Here is a 19,330-nt window from a genome sequence, read left to right as displayed (position 1 = left end):
TGGTTACATCCCAGCTCAGCATTTTGGAAATGCAGTTATCAAAGTTAAAATACAGAGCTATTGTACATACATTTATAGAACTTTAAAAAAAAAAAAGGTTTGTTGCTCTGTTCACTTTAGGAGGACAGTTTTTGTTTTCTCATGGAGACAAGCTTAGCCAATTGTCTGTGCAAATATTGTTTTAAAGTGGTTGGTGGTGGAGATAAAATCTTGTGCGGTGAGACTGGAGTCTGGGAAAACCAGAGGCAAAAATCACAACAGGTCCTGAATTTCCATACTCCCCAACATCAATAACAGTTAGGACCTGACCCAATGCCCATCAAAGTCCACAGTAGCCTTTCCACGTAGTACAGTGGGCGTTGGACTAAACCCTTTGTGCTAAATTATTCCACTAAAAGCCTGTTGCATTATCTGAATTCCTCTGCTGACGAAGGGAGGCATCACTGTTGCTGATGCGAGTTTCTTATTTTCCCTTTGCTGTTCATCTTTAAAGAATTTCTGAGCAGAAGCAGGCTGACTCTTCCCGCCCCCCATTTTTAATTCTTTCCTTTCTTTTTTCTCTTTACACCCCTCTGATCCCCACCACTTTAAAAAAAACAAAAACAAAAAACAAAAAAAAAACCCTGAGTGTCTTTTAATCTCATTTATACCCTCTGTTTTAAGCCACTTTCCTCATAATTTATTCCATATATTTATTACTTTGCAAGGAATATCTGACTTCACCAGGACCCTACATGGGCTCAAAAAAAAAAAAAACACACTAGCAGATCCTAAAGCAAGATTTCTTCCAACTGGCAGACTCTATTGCATGCAGAATCCAGCTCAATGATGTAGGCAATCCAGACAATTTTGTTCTTCATGTCGGTCAGAGAGTGCTTTACAATTCCATTTTATATAAAGACATCCAGGTCTTTTAAAATATTTACCCTTAAAAAAAAGTTTTTAACCTTATATTTCATTCCAAAGCAGAACAAACCTGCAGAAGGTATAAAGTTCAGCAGTCACACAGGTATTAATATTCCTATGTAAGTCTTAAGGCTTTTGCTTTGTTAAATAAATAAATACATACACACATACATACATAAATGTGATGCACAGCAAAGTTATTACCTGTACAACAGGGAATATATGAATGAAATCCAGTCCCTGGATCTGATGTGGCTCCAAACGATGGGGGCACTTCATTTTTGGCAAGACAGACACAATTTTCTCTGTTAAGGCACTATTTTAAAAGAAAAATATCAAAGTGTATACAATTAAATTGTTTAAATTTTAAAGAATGACATTTCCAAAATATGCAATGTTGTTGTAGCCATGTTGGTCCTAGGATACTAATTTCCAGATTATGTAGTAGTTTGAATGTGCCCTCTATTGGCTGAAACTGGATAACACAATCTGGAAAAAAAACAACAACACTTTTTTTTTTTATGAGCACAGCTGTGAAGTCGTATTTTTTTAAATTAATAAGACAATTGCTTGTTTCTTAATTTCCATTACTCAACATCAATTTTATAATACCTTAGGCTGATCAGATGCAGTGCACGCATGATCATGAGGGATATCTATTTTATACATATGCTTCCGTTACGATGCACATACATTTAACTCAAAGCTAGAGAGTAACTTTAAAACATAATTATATATTTTATCAAATAAAGTTCAACTTCAGGATGAAAAATCTGGAACTTAAAACTGTCTGAGTGGATCTCTGCTGTTGTTACTAATTAAGAGCCCTCTCCTACAAAAAAGTGAAATAGCTAGAATATTGTGAAAGTGAAATATCTACCAAGAATGCTGCTTACATGTACAAAGTCTAATCAGCTGGAGTATATATAATCCAGTTTGCTGAGAAACTATGTCCTTCTGAAGCTCATAAAAGTGCTGTTAAAGTGAAAGGTAGCTTAACAGGGGGATAACTCTGTTGGGGTTCAATCTTGCACCCACTGAATTAACAGGAGTTTTGTCACGGATTTCAGAATAAAGCGTACTTTCCTGACCAAAAAGAATTAAGGTGACATACAATGAATTGGTGCTCATGCTCAGGAAGTCAATCTTTACAGACAACAACTTAAGAGTCACTGATGTGATATATTTTCCCCCAAAGGAAAAAAAAATGAGTGTCCAGACACTGACATCAGTGGCAGAGACTATCATCCTAAAGAGCTGCTGATGTTTGGAAGGAAAATTGCCCAGAGGGATGGGAGAGAGTGGGATGGAGAAGAGAAAAGATCCAGAAACTGGGGATAGTGCCTGAAGAGCCAATGTTGATTAGAAGAGAAATAGTTGAATGAGAATTTTGTAATTCCTCTTATAGATGGCTCACCATGTGATGTAATTTCCACTGTCAATGTATTAATGAGATGCAATAGTGTTCTTTCTATGTATAAACCAAGAGTACATGCAATCCATTTAAAGTATTTTTGTCCAACAGAGTGACAAGAAATCATGTAACAAATATAACTGACGTTAACTTATGCTTCCGTACTTATTTTGATAACATTTATAATAGCTGACCCAAGATTTTTATTATTAGAACATTGCCTAATAAGAGCTGGCAAAATGTGCACTGGACATCATCAACAGAATACTTGCTAATTAATCCCTATTATCATCAGTCTGAGAGCTGCATGGAAACGTTGAAACACACTAACAGTTTAAAAAAATGAACAATATATTTTAAAAAACAAATATCCTTATTTATACTACTAACACCTTAGATTATTAAACATCCAAATAGTACTCTGTTATAACAATTTCTGCTATTTTCTCACTGTTTACTTTTTGCATTTTCTTCAGCTAGAACAACTAAAACAGACTATAAAGTTTCACTTTGATTCATGTAGACTAGCACAGTGCTTTATTTTTTGAGTTCCAAATACTCCAGGGGGATGTTTAAATTCAAACTTCTCTGAATTAATTTTTTTTTTTAAAAAAAAATCAACTAAAATGTTTTCATTACAACAACAGTATCAAGGATGACTTTTTCTTTTAAAGACACAACTGAATTTTTTTGTCCTGCTAGAGTTAAAACGAACACCTAAGATTTTTATAAGAGACAAGAGGAAAAATATATTCATCTCTATTTTCTGTTTCTTTTGTGTATTTAAGAGTACTTTGTGTATAGCTCATTTCCCCTGGTGACGTGGATGTCTCTCAAAGCAACAGGGGAGAAAAATTAACATGTTTTTTAAAAGTAACATGATTGTAAACATCACTTAAAATCAACTGGGAAACACAAAGGCAGACATAGTAGCTGAAACTATATTCCACTTATCTGAAGTGGAAAAATGGGCTTTTAATGCAACTTGCCTGGCACTGTCCTTCCTTAGTTACTTCCTGCGAATTTTAATTGTGACCTATAATACCCCAGGTTTATCAAGAAACATATTGAACTTTAAAAATGTCACATTACCCTTCTAAGGAGAGCTGCCATTGACTAATTTTGCAACCTTCTACAATGCAAGGACTGGCTGGCTGGCAATCAGATGCTGTCTATACAAGGTGGCAACAGCAGGAAGAAGCCACTTTGGGCTCCATCCTCCCTTCCTCCACAGTTTGGGGTACTTGTGAGTGACTTCCCTTTCACAAGGGCTTAGACCACAATGTCATGCTGTAGATTTTATTGGTTGATGCTTGCAATTCTGAGTTTGAGACCACAAAAGAGGACCAAAGGCGATTTACAAGAAACTTGTTTTCAGCAAACACAACTAATTAGCATGCATCGTCTTCCAAGAGACAGAGAACTGAATTATACTAAATACATGGGAGTCTTTGGGAAGTGGTCTCCTAAAACAGGAAATTTCTCAGTAAAACTGATCCCCTGTACAGGTTTCAAATGTATAAACAGGATGGTGATTTGTATCAGTTTTTTTACAATATGAGATGCCAAACCATGGTTCACACTGTATCAACTTACATTTTCTGACCAATTGTAGAGTTTTCCTGAAACAATAGATCAACATCAATGTCAAAGCTGCAAGTAGTGATGCACCAGGTCATGCCACCAACTACCTAAAAATGAACAAAAATATGGTTATTTTCACTTTATGTTCAAAAGGGGAAATTTTCAAACAAATATTATTTAAATCCAACCAATATGGCTTCACATTTTAGTCTCCTTCCCCACTTCCAATACAGCACGATTCAAATGCCATCTAATATCTCATCAAAATATAGTGAAGAGAAGAGAAATTCAGAATCACCGTTTGCGATGTTTCAGATTATTTTTTAAACTTTATTTCCTAGTTTTCTTGAGACACTGAGTTCTCTGACATGCAAGTAGATGAAAATCCAAGTACACTGTCAACCATGAAGAATGGAATAAAGATTTTTTAAAAATGATGAAGTGGCTGTTTTAGAGATCATGAGCTGTAAAAACTCAAACAAGAATTGGAACATGTGTCCTCATTTACCTAATCCAAGTTTTTCCACTGTTATTCTTTTATTATTTGCATTAGAAGTAGCACACAAACCCCCCCCTCCCCAATATGGTAGGCATTACATAAACAGTGACAGAAAGCCCCTCACCTGAAGAAGTTTCTATCTTAGGCCCCAACTCTTCAAACATTTATGAACATGCTCAATTCAAAACACCAGAGCAGTCTCATTGATTTCAAATGACAGGTTTCAGAGCAGCAGCCGTGTTAGTCTGTATCCGCAAAAAGAAAAGGAGTATTTGTGGCACCACTGAATGCATCCGATGAAGTGAGCTGTAGCTCACGAAAGCTTATGCTCAAATAAATTTGTGAGTCTCTAAGGTGCCACAAATACTCCTTTTCTTTTATTGATTTCAAAGGGTCTACTCACTCGCTTAAAGTTAACCACGTATACAAATCTGCAAAACCTAAATACACAACAGACAAAGAATAGAAGAGGTAACAGGCACAGAGGTGAAGTGACTTACCCAAGCTCTCACAGCAGGTCAGTGGCAGAATCTAAATAGAACCCAGGTTTCCTGACTTTCAGTCCAGTACCCTTTCCACTACACCACACTGCCTCTCTAATATAATACACACTCAGCACGGTTACGAAATAATCCTTGTATATTAGTGTCTAGTTTGTTTCTCACAGTTGACTGTTAGTGTGACAGTCGGTAGAAGGGGGAGGTATTTTATTATAACAATATTTGTTTGTTAAACAATTAACAAAAAGTCCTATAAAATATTCTACACCATAACAGCCTACAGAGTTTCACTACAAACACTTAAGTATGTAAGTAATCCCACCGCAGGATCAGGATACAAGATGCCAGTTCCACAACTGGATGTGTGTGAGTACCACTGAAGTGTTCATTTCCACAGATCCAGTTACAGAATCAGGGCCTTAAATAGTCTTCCTTAGGCATACTTATATTTGTGCTTGTAAAGTGCTATGACTGCCTATGGCTCTATAAATATAATAGCTTGTAGTTTTAACAAGCAAAGGTTTATAGGACAACACCACTATCCTATGTACAAGCAAACTATTGAAAGAAATGAAAGAGCCCGTTTTCAAAGGCTCTGCCATAACTACAAGGGATGCACTCTCAAAGCAAGGTTCAGGGATTTATCAAGTCAAATGTTAAACCAACAAAGGTACCTCTTTAAGCATATACTCTGTACAGCCTGACTTACTTCCTGTCTTTGAGGATGAAGGTCCCTATAACTGGCTTTCCACAGAATTACCTAACCCTTCCCAAAATATTTCCAGTGACAATCCAAAAACAGCTTCACTAGGTAAGTTGTTCTATTCGTTCATGAAACTCCACAGCTAATAACTTCCTTAACCTTCTTTCAACTTGTCCCCATTACTCCTCATTTTCAGTATGACTAGAGCCTTTTACAATGATCATGCCACAATGCAAACAAGTTTTCATATTAAACAAATTTAGGTCCTTGTTTGTTTAGCCATGGAACTCTAGTTCCAGCCAGGAGTGATACATGGAGCTAAATTCCCCACACACCCACTTCAGAACTGTAGGCCCTGATTCTGCAAATAGTTATGTACGTGCTTAGCTTTAGGTATGCGAATAGTTCCATTGAAATCAATAGGACCACTCATGAGTAACTGCAGAATTGGGTGCCTTAGTTCCCTGAGATAAGGACTACGTTTTGCTCATATCTTCACTACATTAGTGGAACTATATAAATAATAAAAATAACTTTATATGCTGCTGATCTCCCCTTCTCCTTACTACCTGGAACTATTAAGCTGAATTTGAAAACCATGTTTAGTAAATACAGTAAACTATGTCTAATCAGTAATCCCGGATTATAGTCTCACCTTGTCAAAGGGTGATAACCCTTTGATTCTTGCCCTGAAATACCCAGCTGCCACCAGCAACTCCAAAATTTCAGTCAATTTGATGTTTTGTTCTTCATCTTCTCTGGTTTCAACCTAACAAACAAACAAAAAATTAACCCTAATTTTAAAATATTGTATCCACTCACCTCCTCCAACCACCCAACTTTAGGACTCAAAACAAATTTTCCCAATTTTTTCCTTAATATAGACCACATGTATGTTAATACAGAGTTTTCTCTCACACACTTCCCTTCCGTTTGCAATCTGATAACATCTTTATAGTAATTACAACAATTGCACACATGGAAAAAACATTAGGCAAGTACTTAATGTGTTTCTAGGTGGCTTTAGCATGAAATGTTTTGTCCTGTTTAAGAAAACCTATGTATTATTGCCCAGTCGCTCTTGCCCTTTTATTTCAATCAATCTGCATCTCTTCTCTAAATGTGGTGTTTTCTCCATTTTTTAAATAAACAATTCAGCTGTTGCATTCTAATTGAATCCATGTCAGTTCCTGCTCTTCATCCGATCTCCCTGTCCCATCTGTTTTTAAAGTAAACCCAAACAATCTGGGCACCAAAGGCCACAGCACAGGTAACATACCCTTGATTCTACAGATTTCTGTCAACTCTGTAGGGCTCATACAATACTACACCTGAAATGTAATGTTTTCACAAACTTTGTATGAAGATGGTAAGAGATAAATTGTTGTGGGATTCCGCTGTTTCCTTTAAACCAAACCAACCATTTTCAACAGCCCAGAATAGGACAATGGCAGCATTAATATTGAGCGCTTATGTGAAACTTTTTTATTATTATTTCCAAAGCACTGTGCAAACATTAACTAATTAATTCACAAAACGCTCCTGAGTAATAAGTGTTGTTACCCCCATTTTCCAGGTAAGAAATCTGGGAAAGGAGAATTCCCACGACATCCCGAACCTTTAGAGAAGGGTCAGTTGCGGAGCCAGGAACAGAATTCACAAGTTCCTGGCTCCAGGCCTTATGCTCAGGCGGCGAGAAACATCCTGCCTCTGTCACCCCGAGAGTCAATGCAGGGAAAAGGAAGCAAGGCTGGGAAGTTGCTGCCTGTGCAGCATTCATAAAGCAAGACAATCTGCCAGACCAAAGCTCTCTAGCTGTTTAAGTTTGGCAGAAACGTAAGGGTCCAACCGCTTTACAATCTGGAAGTCTCCCCGTCTTTTACGTCGATGTAGGAGCTTTTACCCCCGGAAGGGACTCAACACTCACGCCTACAACACGGCTGAGATGAGCACAGGGCTGCAGCCAGGGCGACAACCGCGACCCTCGGGCCTTAGCTCCTCTGACCTGGACAAGCCCCGTCCCCCAGGCAGCCCGCACCGCAGACACAGCCCAGGTGCCCAGCCCCGAACGCCCCAGGGTCTGGGCCTGATGCCGGGCAGGCCACGCCGGGGTCAGACCCCAGCCGGGGAAGCCGCTAGGCCTGGCAGCCGGCGGGGCAGGGGAGAGGCAGAAGCCGCCCCAGGAGGCGGTGACCGGCCCATAGCGGCGGGAGGGGGCTCCCAGGCCGGGAGGCCGCCGGATGGGAGCCCTGCGCCTGTCGACCCGTAAGGAGCCGGGCGCACGGCGGGGGGCTGGGCCGGGGGTCTCGTTGCACCCCGGCTGCAGGGAGGCCACGGGAGCGGCCCGGGGAGCTGGGGCAGGGAGTCCGCGCAAGGGGCAGCTCGGGGTCCCCGGACGGGCAGGCGGGCGGGGCTGTACCTCCTGCGGAGCCTGGTACCCGAGTCCCTTGGGGGCGCCCATCGCCCCGCTGTCCAGCCTGCCTGCGCCGCGCGGCTGCCGCTGTCACCCGCGCTCCCTCCGCCCACCAACTGCCACGGGGGGGGGGGGGAGGGGCGTGTGTGTGGGTGTGGCCCCGCGCGCGCCCGTCTCCGCTACCTCCCCGCGCGTCCGCCCCCGCCCTCCGCGCGCGCAAGCACGTCCGCGCCGCGCCATTCGCTGCGACAGGGGGCGGGCGCTGCAGGGTGACAGGCGGGTCATGTGACCGGTTGGAACGCGGGGCGCCGCGGACGGGGGTGGCGGGGAGCCGCCCCAGGTCTGCCCTCGGCCGGGGGCGCTGAGGGGCCCCGCCGGGCACGCCGGCAGCAGGCCGGGGGTCCATTGTAGGGAGAGCCAGGGCAGCCTTCCTGCCAGAGCATTTGTTCTCAGCCCCCTTTCGTGCATTAACCGCCAGGCAATCCGGGATTTCCTTCCGCTCTGCGTTTCACGGGGGGTTGCGAGGCTGTTTAAAAGCATTTGTGGGCACCTGCGTAAGCCCTGCAAATGCATCTTTTGTAAACACCACTTTTTCTCTCTATTGCAAAAGTTTCCCGAACCCCTAAGAGTGCTGTGCAATGGTTTTCTTTGCCAGTGATGTAGCCTTGTTAGTTAATAAACTATCAGTAGGAGTTTAAAAGCATGCCCCCAATTTTCTCCCCACCCAAATATAAGCGCCATGCCATGCTAGCAAACCCACTGCACCTATAAGAGCAGGGGTTCTCAGGACAAATTATTTGGTGGCCTCAGAGTGCGGCCACCAACTCTTCCTAGGTTTCAGAGTAGCAGCCGTGTTAGTCTGTATCCGCAAAAAGAAAAGGAGGACTTGTGGCACCTTAGAGACTAACAAATGTATTTGAGCATAGGCTTTCGTGAGCTACAGAAGTGGGCTGTGGCTCACGAAAGCTTATGCTCAAATAAATTTGTTAGTCTCTAAGGTGCCACAAGTACTCCTTTTTTTTTTTTCAACTCTTGCTGTGGCTGCTCTCACGCTTTCCACTAAAATACTTGATTAGCTTTAGGAAAAACAAATAAATATACACATATACACGTCCATTTATTTGTTGCTAGCTAATAAGTCTGTTGTGAAAAGTGACATTAATTTAATAGTATCAGAGGGTTAGCCGTGTTAGTCTGGATCTGTAAAAGCGGCAAAGAGTCCTGTGGCACCTTATAGACTAACAGACGTAGCGGAGCATAGGCTTTCGTGGATGAATACCCACTTCGTCAGATGCATGTAGTGGAAATTTCCAGAGGCAGGTATAAATATGCAAGCAAAAACCAGGCTAGGGATAACGAGGTTAATTCAATCAGGGAGGATGAGGCCCTCTTCTAGCAGTTGAGGTGTGAACACCAAGGGAGGAGAAACTGCTTTTGTAGCTGGCTAGCCATTCACAGTCTGTTTAATCCTGAGCTGATGGTGTCAAATTTGCAAATGAACTGAAGCTCAGCAGTTTCTCTTTGAAGTCTGGTCCTGAAGTTTTCTTGCTGCAGGATGGCTACCTTTAAATCTGCTATTGTGTGTCCAGGGAGGTTGAAGTGTTCTCCTACAGGTTTTTGTATATTGCCATTCCTAATATCTGATTTGTGTCCATTTATCCTTTTATGTAGGGATTGTCCAGTTTGGCTGATGTACATAGCAGAGGGCACATGGTGGCGCATATTACGTTGGTGGACGTGCAGGTGAATGAACTGGTGATGGTGTGGCTGATCTGGTTAGGTCCTGTGATGGTGTCGCTGGTGTAGATATGTGGGCAGAGTTGACATCGAGGTTTGTTGCATGGATAGGTTCCTGAGTTAGAGTTACTATGGTGCGGTGTGTAGTTGCTGGTGAGAATATGCTTCAGGTTGGCGGGTTGTCTGTGGGCGAGGACTGGCCTGCCTCCCAAGGCCTGTCAAAGTGAGGGATCGTTGTCCAGGATGGGTTGTAGATCACTGATGATGAGTTGGAGAGGTTTTAGCTGAGGACTGTATGTAATGGCCAGTGGAGTTCTGTTGGTTTCTTTCTTGGGCTTGTCTCGCAGCAGAAGGCTTCTGGGTACATATCTGGCTCTGTTGATCTGTTTCCTTATTTCCTCGGGCGGGTACTGTAGTTCTGAGAATGCTTGGTGAAGATTTTGTAGATGTTGGTCTCTGTCTGAGGGGTTGGAGCAAATGCAGTTGTACCTCAGCTCTTGGCTGTAGACAATGGATCGTGTGGTGTGTCCGGGGTGGAAGCTGGAGGCATGAAGTTAGGCATAGCGGTCGGTGGGTTTTTGGTATAGGGTGATGTTTATGTGACCTTCACTTATTTGCACCGTGGTGTCTAGGAAGTGGACCTGCCGTGTAGATTGGTCCAGGCTGAGGTTGATGGTAGGGTGGAAGCTGTTGAAATCGTGGTGGAGTTCTTCCAGGGTTTCCTTCCCATGGGTCCAGATGATGAAGATGTCATCAGTGTAGCATAGGTAGAGAAGGGGCATGATAATTAACTTGTGTCTGACCCCTGAGCTTCACTCCACCTTCTATATGTATCCACATCCGCATCAGCACCCTATCTCACTGTTAGAGCCCTGTGCAGATACAAAAATTTGGATCCGTATCTGATCCTCGGTTCGCAAAGATAGTAAAGAATACAGACGGGGATCAGATGTGGATCCAAATTTTTGTATCGGCACAGATGTATATTTTCACCTTTTAAAATAACAGACCTGGATTTAGACTATACCTATACCTAGGTTCATCCTTTCATTCACTCACTCATGTTTTAATTTCTTTGCAGATAATATTAACAATTATATATTGTTTGTCTTTCCTTTGACTCCAGTCCCCTATTCTGACCCCAGTGTCACTCCTCCAGAACACCTGGGGCCTTGAAGGTCGGCTTCTCAATAAAGGAGTAGTCAGTGATGCAGAATCTGAGTGTACTCCAAGTGTAACTTGCTTTATTTACCTATATACACCAGTCACGAAATCATGCAAAATGAGACCACCGCACAATACGCAGAGCAATCCCTCCTTCTGGGATTCTCAGCCCCACACCAATGCCTCGTTGCCAATGAAGTAACTCTTTCTCAACAATTGCCTCTAATCAGAGCCCAAGGGAGAGAGCAAACTCCCCTGCTTCTCACACAACATCTTCTCTGGCTACCTCTACACAGAACCTTGCAGAACTCAAAACTTACAACAACACAGCATGTCTTCCCAGGAGTCAAAACTTATTTGTCCACTAAGAAAAATAACCATTGATCAGTGCTATCTGGTGACCCCAGCCATGACAAGATGCTGTTGCTTTCAGGAATTACATGGGTTCTGTTGTGGGTGGGACTTTCCAGGAGTCAGTTTTTATGTTAAGATATGGTTGTGATACAAGTGTGCGGCTTTACATTATGCAATGCACTGAGAGGACTGAATAGGTGTGCTTCTTAAATATAAATATTAGGGCTGTCAAGCAATCAAAAAAATTAATCGCACAATTAATCGCACTGTTAAACAAAAATAAAATACCATTTATTTAAATATTTTTGGATGTTTTCTACATTTTCAAATATATTGATCTCAATTACAAAACAGAATACAAAGTGTACAGTGCTGACTTTATATTTATTTTTGATTACAAGTATTTGCACTCTAAAGAAACAAAAGAAATAGTATTTTTCAGTTCACCTAATACAAGCACTATAGTGCAATCTCTTTATCATGAAAGTTGAACTTACAAACGTAGAATTATGTAAAAAAAACCTCGCATTCAAAAATAAAACAAGGTAAAATTTTAGAGCCTACAAGTCCACTCAGTACTACTTCAGCCAATCACTCAGACAAACAAGTTTGGGTACAATTTGCAGGAGATAATGCTGCCTGCTTCTTGTTTACAATGTCACCTGAAAGTTAGAACAGGCATTCACATGGCACTGTTGTAGCCAGCGCCACAAGATATTTATGTTCCAGATGCGCTAAAGATTCATATGTCCCTTCATGCTTCAACCACCATTCCAGAGGACATGTGTCCATGCTGATGACGGGTTCTGCTCAATAATGATCCAAAGCAGAGCGGACCGACGCATGTTCATTTTCATTATCTGAGTCAGATGCCACTAGCAGAAGGTTGATTTTCTTTTTTGGTGGTTCCGGTTCTGTAGTTTCCATATCTGAGTGTTGCTCTTTTAAGGCTTCTGAAAGCATGCTCCACACCTCGTCCCTCTCAGATTTTGGATGGCACTTCAGATTCTTAAACCTTGGGTCAAGTGCTGTAGCTATTTTTAGAAATCTCACATTGGTATCTTCTTTGCGTTTTGCCAAATCTGCTGTGAAAGTGTTCTTAAAACAAACGTGCTGGGTCATCATCCGAGACTGCTAAAACATGAAATATATGCAGAATGCAGGTAAAACAAAACAGGAGACATACAATTCTCCTCCAAGGAGCTCAGTCACATCGTCAGCATGGAAGCATGTCCTCTGGCATGTTGGCTGAAGAATGAAGGGGCATACAAATGTTTAGCATATCTGACACATAAATACCTTGCAACGCTGGCTACAAAAGTGCCATGCGAACACCTGTTCTCTCTTTCAGGTGACATTGTAAACAAGAAGCGGGCAGCACTATCTCCTGCAAATTTTAACCAAACTTGTTTGTCTGAGCGATTGGCTGAAGTAGGATTGAGTGGATTTGTAGGCTCTAAAGTTTTATATTGTTTTATTTCTGAACGTAGTTTTTTTTTTGTGCATAATTCTACATTTGTAAGTTCAACTTTCATGATAGAGATTGCAGTACAGTACTTGTATGAGGTGAATTGAAAAATACTATTTCTTTTGGTTTTTACAGTGCAAATATTTGGAATAAAAAATAAATATAAAGTGAGCACTGTACACTTTGTATTCTGTGCTGTAATTGAAATCAATATATTTGAAAATGTAGAAAACATCCAAAAATATTTAATAAATTTCAATTGCTATTCTATTGTTTAACAGTGCGATTAATTTTTTGGAGTTAATCGCATGAGTTAACTGCGATTAATTGACAGCCCTAACATATCTAAATTGGGGTTGGCTTTACATCATCCCTTCCCTCTAATCGCTGGGGAAATCCTGGACAATGCTTCTCATCATTTTAATTCAAATATTCTCTGAACTGTTGTAGGCCATTTTTTTGGAGACAATGGAACAGATTTTATGGTCTCCATGAAATAAAGTCCAAGTTTTATTATATTGGACATATCAAGGATTTTCTGTCTGTGATCCAAGCCTTTCCTTTGCTGGTGATTTTTGAAAAGCTTGGCATAATGTTCTTTTCAAAGACTCTCATATTCTACAGAAGCAATTACTGAGAAAAACAAATTAACTTTCATCACTCTGTCTATTCAGACTTTGGAAATAAGGACAGATGCTGAACTCACAATTATTTGCAAATCATAGTCAGTTAATTTCAGCATGAATTGAACCTGTGTATTGATGACAAATAAAATACATTGCTTGCCTGAAAAGGTTCTTGTTTCACTACGACACTCCAGCCCATTCCATTAATGTTCAACACCAAACTAACTTGAGTTTAGTTGAGAATCAATGGAAGAGTTATCTAACTATTCTTATTAGTTAAGAAAATACTTTGTGGAATTTTGGTTCATGCAAAGGACTGGTTTTCACAAGGATCATGGGTCCTGATTTGTGGGGAGTAATTGACTCACTTTGAAAGCCTTGTCAAGTCTTTTAACCTCAGTAAATCCAGCCAAAAATTGGGTACAGATTAGGAATAAGTGAACAGAGAAAGTTCCTTATCTGGGTGTTAACTAAAGCTCTATGTATAACGTGACAAAACATGCATAAAAATTGCCCCATAATTACTAGGGGTTTTTTTAATGTTACCACAGGATGTTGGTCCAGAATCTAAGTTTTCATTTAACAAAATAAGTCAATACCGTGCATGATTGTCACCTAGTCTAAGACTGTGCCATGATGTCTGTGAGTCTACAGACAATATAAAACCATTGTGCTAAAAGAGGTGTGAACTGCTCCTCTTCTTCTAAGTGGGCGATAACCGAGAGGCTGAATAACGTCAATTAAAATATCATCAACTATTTCATTGCTGATTATTTTAGCACAAATATCCAGCCGATATGTTTGCCCATTGTTGTTTGATATAGTGATAGGTAGTGGGGAAGGCTGCAGGCGGAAAGATGGAACAGAAAAGAATTCAATCACCCACTCTGACCTCCAAATTTGAAGTCACCTCTATCTTTGCCCAAAATGGAGGGAGAGAGGAGATGCATCTTTCCATCCACAGCCTGTCTCCCACACCTCCTTTGGTGTCAAAAAGCCACAACTGGCTTATGAAATGTCTGAGCTAGAGTAAGAAAGGCTCATAGTTTTCGATCCAGAGGTCCTGGTTCGATCTCTGTTGGTGACAACTCACCCAGGCGCATTGCATTAAAGGTGCTGGCCCATCCAGGGATTTGAGCTGGGTGGCTCTCTGAAGCTTGGAACAACCTTCCCTCAGCTGGAAGGAGAAATACCCTGATGTGGTTCTGTCCCCGTCTGACGGTAAAAGAGAAGGCAGCTATGAGTGATTGTTTGCTACCTAACTGGCTGAAAGGGAAGGCACCAGTGACTAATTGGCTACTGCTGACTGGTTGAAAGAGATTGTACCTGGACGTTATAAGTCAGGAAAGAGGAACTAGGAAAGACAGAGAAGTGGAGAGCTTCCTTTCAGAACCTGCACTGGAGTGCTGCTGGAGGCAAGAGAGGTGCAAGCTCCTGATAGGATTCTTGAGAGAAGCAGTTGGCGAAGGCTTCTGGAGGCCTGCCTTGGGGATTCAGAGAGCACAGGCCTGAGGGGCCTGAGTACCTGGAGGACTCTAAAAGGAAAGAGATTAAGGTGTCATAGACTGTGAAGTAGGTGGTCTAACCTAATGGTCAGAGCAGTGGTGATCAGGCCTACTGGTCAGAGTCAGAGCTAGGAATCAAGCCAAGCGTCAGAGCCGGAGTGGGGTGTAGAAACAAGAATCTGGAACAAGGCTGGAGGGCAGGAATCAGGATCAAGGCAGGCTCAGGAGTCAGGCAAGAAGCAGGGTCTGATGTAGCAACCAGCCAAGGATTCACGTAGTTGCTCATACAACTTCCTGTGCCTGGTTCTGGTTTAAATAGTGAGCCAATCAGAGATGCTGGATGTTTCCTTTAATCAGGAGCTTTGTGGGTGGAGTATAGGGTGAGCTAGGTTCCACCAGCCCCCACTCCATGCTGGTACCTGTGAGCTGCCAGGTGGTGGCTGTGATCTGGGGACCCACAGACTTGGGTTTAAGCCCCTGATCCTTCACACCAGGGAGGGCTGAGCTAGTGTGTTAGGTGGGAAACTGAAGCCAGATCTCAGAAGAGGGACTGTGAAAGGAAATTAGGCCTCAGAAAGGAGGGATAGTGTTCAGTGGAAGACCTGAGAAAGAATCTTTATTTGAAGCTGCAAAATGGTCAGACCTTCAGAAAAGGAAGGGTTGCACTTAGTGGGAGACTGGAATGAAAAACACTGTATTTTGAGCGCACTCTAAGTTAATGATCTCTTCCCCAAGAAGGGGCATTGGCATGTGACACAGGACTTGGTGGACTTGTTGAGGAGCTCTGGGATGAAAGGAAACTGAAGCTGGGTGTGTCAGAACCACGCAAGGGCCAGAAGGGGGCGCTGCAGAACAGGCATGCTCATTTGCACTCCTCTTTTGGTGGCTGGACAACATAGAGATTTGTGAGGCAGCTACAACTGTATGCTAACAGATCCTCTACTGCCTTTTAACTCAGGCAGTAGAGGTCTGGAATTCAATGCGCTCTGCCACTGACCCAGCCAGGGGCCTCCTGTTTTTTTTGTGTGCTGAGTACCTCGTTCAGTCATGGAGGATTTTGCTGTGTGTCCAGTAACAACAGCCAGTGTTGCCTGTTATTTTTCCTCATCCAGCTGATTTAGAACTGAATTGACTGTTTGAATGTGACTAAGTTTCAGGCTGTATTCAAGTATCAGGGGGTAGCCGTGTTAATCTATATCCACAAAAACAACAAGGAGTCCGGTGGCACCTTAAAGGCTTCATGTGTCAGTATATTTATGTCTGTATCTGTAATTTTCACTCCATGCATCTGAAGAAGTGGGGTTTTTACCCATGAAAGCTTATGCTCAAATAAATCTGTTAGGCTGTATTCAGTTCATTAAAGAAGAAAACCTCAGATATCTTAGACTTGGATTCTCAAGTGTTACCATTCCCAATAATACAAAAATCACAAATCACTCAATGAGACAATAATAATGTGATTGGCTTTAACATGAGTTTAAAAAAAAACTTTTTTTTTTTTTTGCTTCTGACTTTTGAGCCTGTGGAGCACACTCAGATCACTGTTTCAAGCTTTGCTCCACAATCATGAGGGCCATGTTTCTTTTAATGAAAGCTTAGATTCTCACCTGATCTCTTGACTTCAAGAGTTGGGACTGTAAGAACTACCCAAATACTGCAAGACTCTTGACTAAAATCACAAGAGTTAGCAACACTGTATCACTAAGGCCTTGTCTACACTACAGAGTTTTGTCGACAACGTTATGTCGACAGTCAAAAAGCGCTATAATAAAAATCAGTATTGCATGTTCACATTCACTCTCTCTGTTGGCAGTCTACACGTCTACAGTTGGGGCACTATCATCGACAGTGTGAGCAATGCACTGTGGGTACCTATCCCACAGTCCAGTTCAACACCTCCTGCTGCTAGGTCTTGTGGGAAGGCGGAGCGGATTGCGGTGCGTCTTGGGACCGGGCTCAATGTCCCATGATGCATTGTTTTTGTCCCAGCATTCCTTGGACTTCTGGCTTTCTTTTGCGGTATTTTTCAATGACCCTTGTTTGCTGTTCACCCCGCCATCTTTGTGTGAAGGGATGGATCCCGCACTGCTCTCCTAACTCTGCTCTGATAACTGTCATGAAGAGATCGTGGATGGCAGTGCAGTTAATCACGAAGTTCCTAACTGAAGAAGACTCCCAGTTGCGACATTCTGTGTGATATAGATAGGGGCAATTTTAGATTGCTTTGGGCATTCACAGAACAGCTGCAGATGGTGGACTGTTGCTTTTGGGCTTGGGAAACAAGCACTGAATGGTGGGATCATATCGTCATGCAGGTCTGGGATAATGAGCAGTGACTACAGAACATTGAGATGCAGAAAGCCACCTTCCTGGAACTGTGTGCGGAGCTCGCTCAGCACTGCGGCACAAGGACACCAGAATGAGAGCTGCCCTACCAGTGGAGAAGCGTGTGGTAATCGCTGTGTGGAAGTTGGTGACTCCAGACTGCTGCCGGTCAGTTGCAAATCAATTTGGAGTCGGGAAGTCAACCTTTGGGGCTGTGTTAATGCAAGTGTGCAGGGCAATTAATCGCATCCTGCTACAAAGGATGGTAACTCTGCAAAATGTGCATGAAATAGTGGACGGCTTTGCAGAAATGGGTTTCCCTAACTGTGGAGGGGCAATAGATGTCACACATGTTCGAATTTTGGCACCAGACCACCTTGCAACAGAGTACATCAGTCAGAAGGGGTACTTCTCCATGGTGTTGCAGGTGCTTGTGGATCATCGTGGGCATTTCACTGACATCAATGCGGGGTGGTCCAGGAAGGTGCATGACGCATGCATCTTCAGGAACACCAACCTGTGTAGAAAGCTACAAGTGGGGACTTTCTTTCCAGACCAGAAGATTACAGTGCGGGATGTTGAAATGCCCATAGTGATCCTGGGAGACCTGGCATACCCCTTGTAGCCATGGCTCATGAAACCTTACACGGGACACCTGGACAGCAGTAAGAAGCGGTTCAGCAACAGGCTGAGCAGGTGCAGGATGACAGTGGAATGTGCCTGTGGCAGATTAAAGGCGCGCTGGTGATGCCTTTATGGCAGGTTAGATCTCAGTGAGGATAATATTCCCATGGTCATAGCCGTGTATTGCACATTGCATAATCTTTGTGAAGCTAAGAGTGAAAGGTTTGCTCAGGGGTGGAGTGTTGAGGCAGACAGCTTGGCTGCTGATTTTGAGTAGCCAGATACCAGGGCTATCAGAGGGACCCAGAGGGGGCAACTCAAATCAGGGAGGCTTTGATGCAACACTTTGAGAACCACTAATGTATATCTCTGTGGTTGGTGCTGCAATGTTACATTACATGTAGGTTTCCTAGGAAGCAATGGTGAAATTTGTGACCTTACATTCCAGTAAGCAAATGATTAAACTGCCTGTGTATGTACTGGTAGTGCCTGCTATCTCAATTTGTAGGAAACAAATAAAGATGAGTTACCGTTCACAAACTTTGCTTTTATTGCTCAAGAAACAACACACACACACACACACACACACACACACACACACACACACACGAAGATGCTTGGTAGGAAAGGAGGTACCAGAGAAGGGCAGACTTTCAGAGCTGTATGTAGGTCCAGCTATCATTTTGAAAGTTGTCCAAGGGGGTGGAGTGAAGGAGAAACTGAGAAGTCCCGGAAAGCAGAAAGGACTGTGTGAGTTTGGGGGAGCATGGAAAAGAGTTCTGAAAATGCTGCAGAGGAGGGCAGGCACACATCTGCTCAGTCTGCAGCATTATCAAGGACTTCAGCATCTGCGTTTGCTCCTCCATGACTTCAATCATCCGCTCAGTACCATCCTTAACAGACTCCTGATTTTCTTTTCTATCCTGCCTTTTGGCTTCCCTCTACACCTTGCATTCCCTTTTATCTGATTTGGAGAAGTGAAGTACCTCCCGGAACGTGTCTTCTCTGTTCCGTCTTGGGCACTTTCTTATATGGCAAAGATGCTCAGATGGTGTGTGTGGGGTGTTCCTTAAGGCCACATCTACCAAAGAATAAGGAACAGACATCGAAGCGTGATGGTTAAGTTCATGCACAGCACTGAAACATTTCAGTAAAATACACCCCTGGTAACATAACAATCACTTTCTCACTGACTGTTGGTAAGCACTCATCTCTGTGAACACCCAAAGCATGGGTTGGCTGAGTGTTGGGTGGAGGAGGGGCACTCTACATGGGGAAAAGAGCACTCTGCAAGGGCTGTGTTGCAGTCGACTAGGAAAAAAATTCTAAAATTCTCCCACACTTTTCCACAGGCAAGGGTCATTGTAGCAGATATCTTACTCCTGAGGGTAAGCAGGGAAGCAAGAGCACATCTACTACACCAGGGGAGGGAAAACTACTGCCTGCAGGCTGGATCCGGCCCATCAGGGCTTTCAGTCTGGCCCATGGGATTGCCATCCCTGTGGCGC

At 42.8% G+C, this 19,330-nt stretch overlaps 1 protein-coding gene across 6 annotated transcripts in view; it reads right to left on the bottom strand.

The window, feature by feature from the left end:
- Positions 1-8,187, bottom strand: part of CCDC93 (coiled-coil domain containing 93) — a 105,897-nt gene extending 97,710 nt beyond the window's left edge. For 3 of the 6 annotated variants that reach the window (XM_037911890.2, XM_037911891.2, XM_043525571.1), the window contains exons 1-4: positions 8,026-8,187; positions 6,262-6,375; positions 3,917-4,011; positions 1,111-1,222 (exon numbers count right to left, since the gene is read on the bottom strand). In XM_037911890.2, coding sequence (XP_037767818.1) covers positions 1,111-1,222; positions 3,917-4,011; positions 6,262-6,375; positions 8,026-8,067 — 363 coding nt within the window. In that variant the 5' untranslated portion in view covers positions 8,068-8,187. Of the gene's footprint in view, positions 1-1,110; positions 1,223-3,916; positions 4,012-6,261; positions 6,376-7,169; positions 7,233-8,025 lie in introns of those variants that run through there. The other 3 variants (XM_043525567.1, XM_043525570.1, XM_043525569.1) reach the window with 1 other exon arrangement.
- Between the last annotated feature and the right edge of the window lie 11,143 nt (positions 8,188-19,330).

Source organism: Chelonia mydas, chromosome 11 (genome assembly GCF_015237465.2).
Source record: "Chelonia mydas isolate rCheMyd1 chromosome 11, rCheMyd1.pri.v2, whole genome shotgun sequence".
NCBI classification, from domain to species: domain Eukaryota; kingdom Metazoa; phylum Chordata; order Testudines; family Cheloniidae; genus Chelonia; species Chelonia mydas.
The sequence above is the reverse complement of the archived record's forward strand: the minus strand, read 5'-3'. Positions and strand labels throughout refer to the sequence as shown.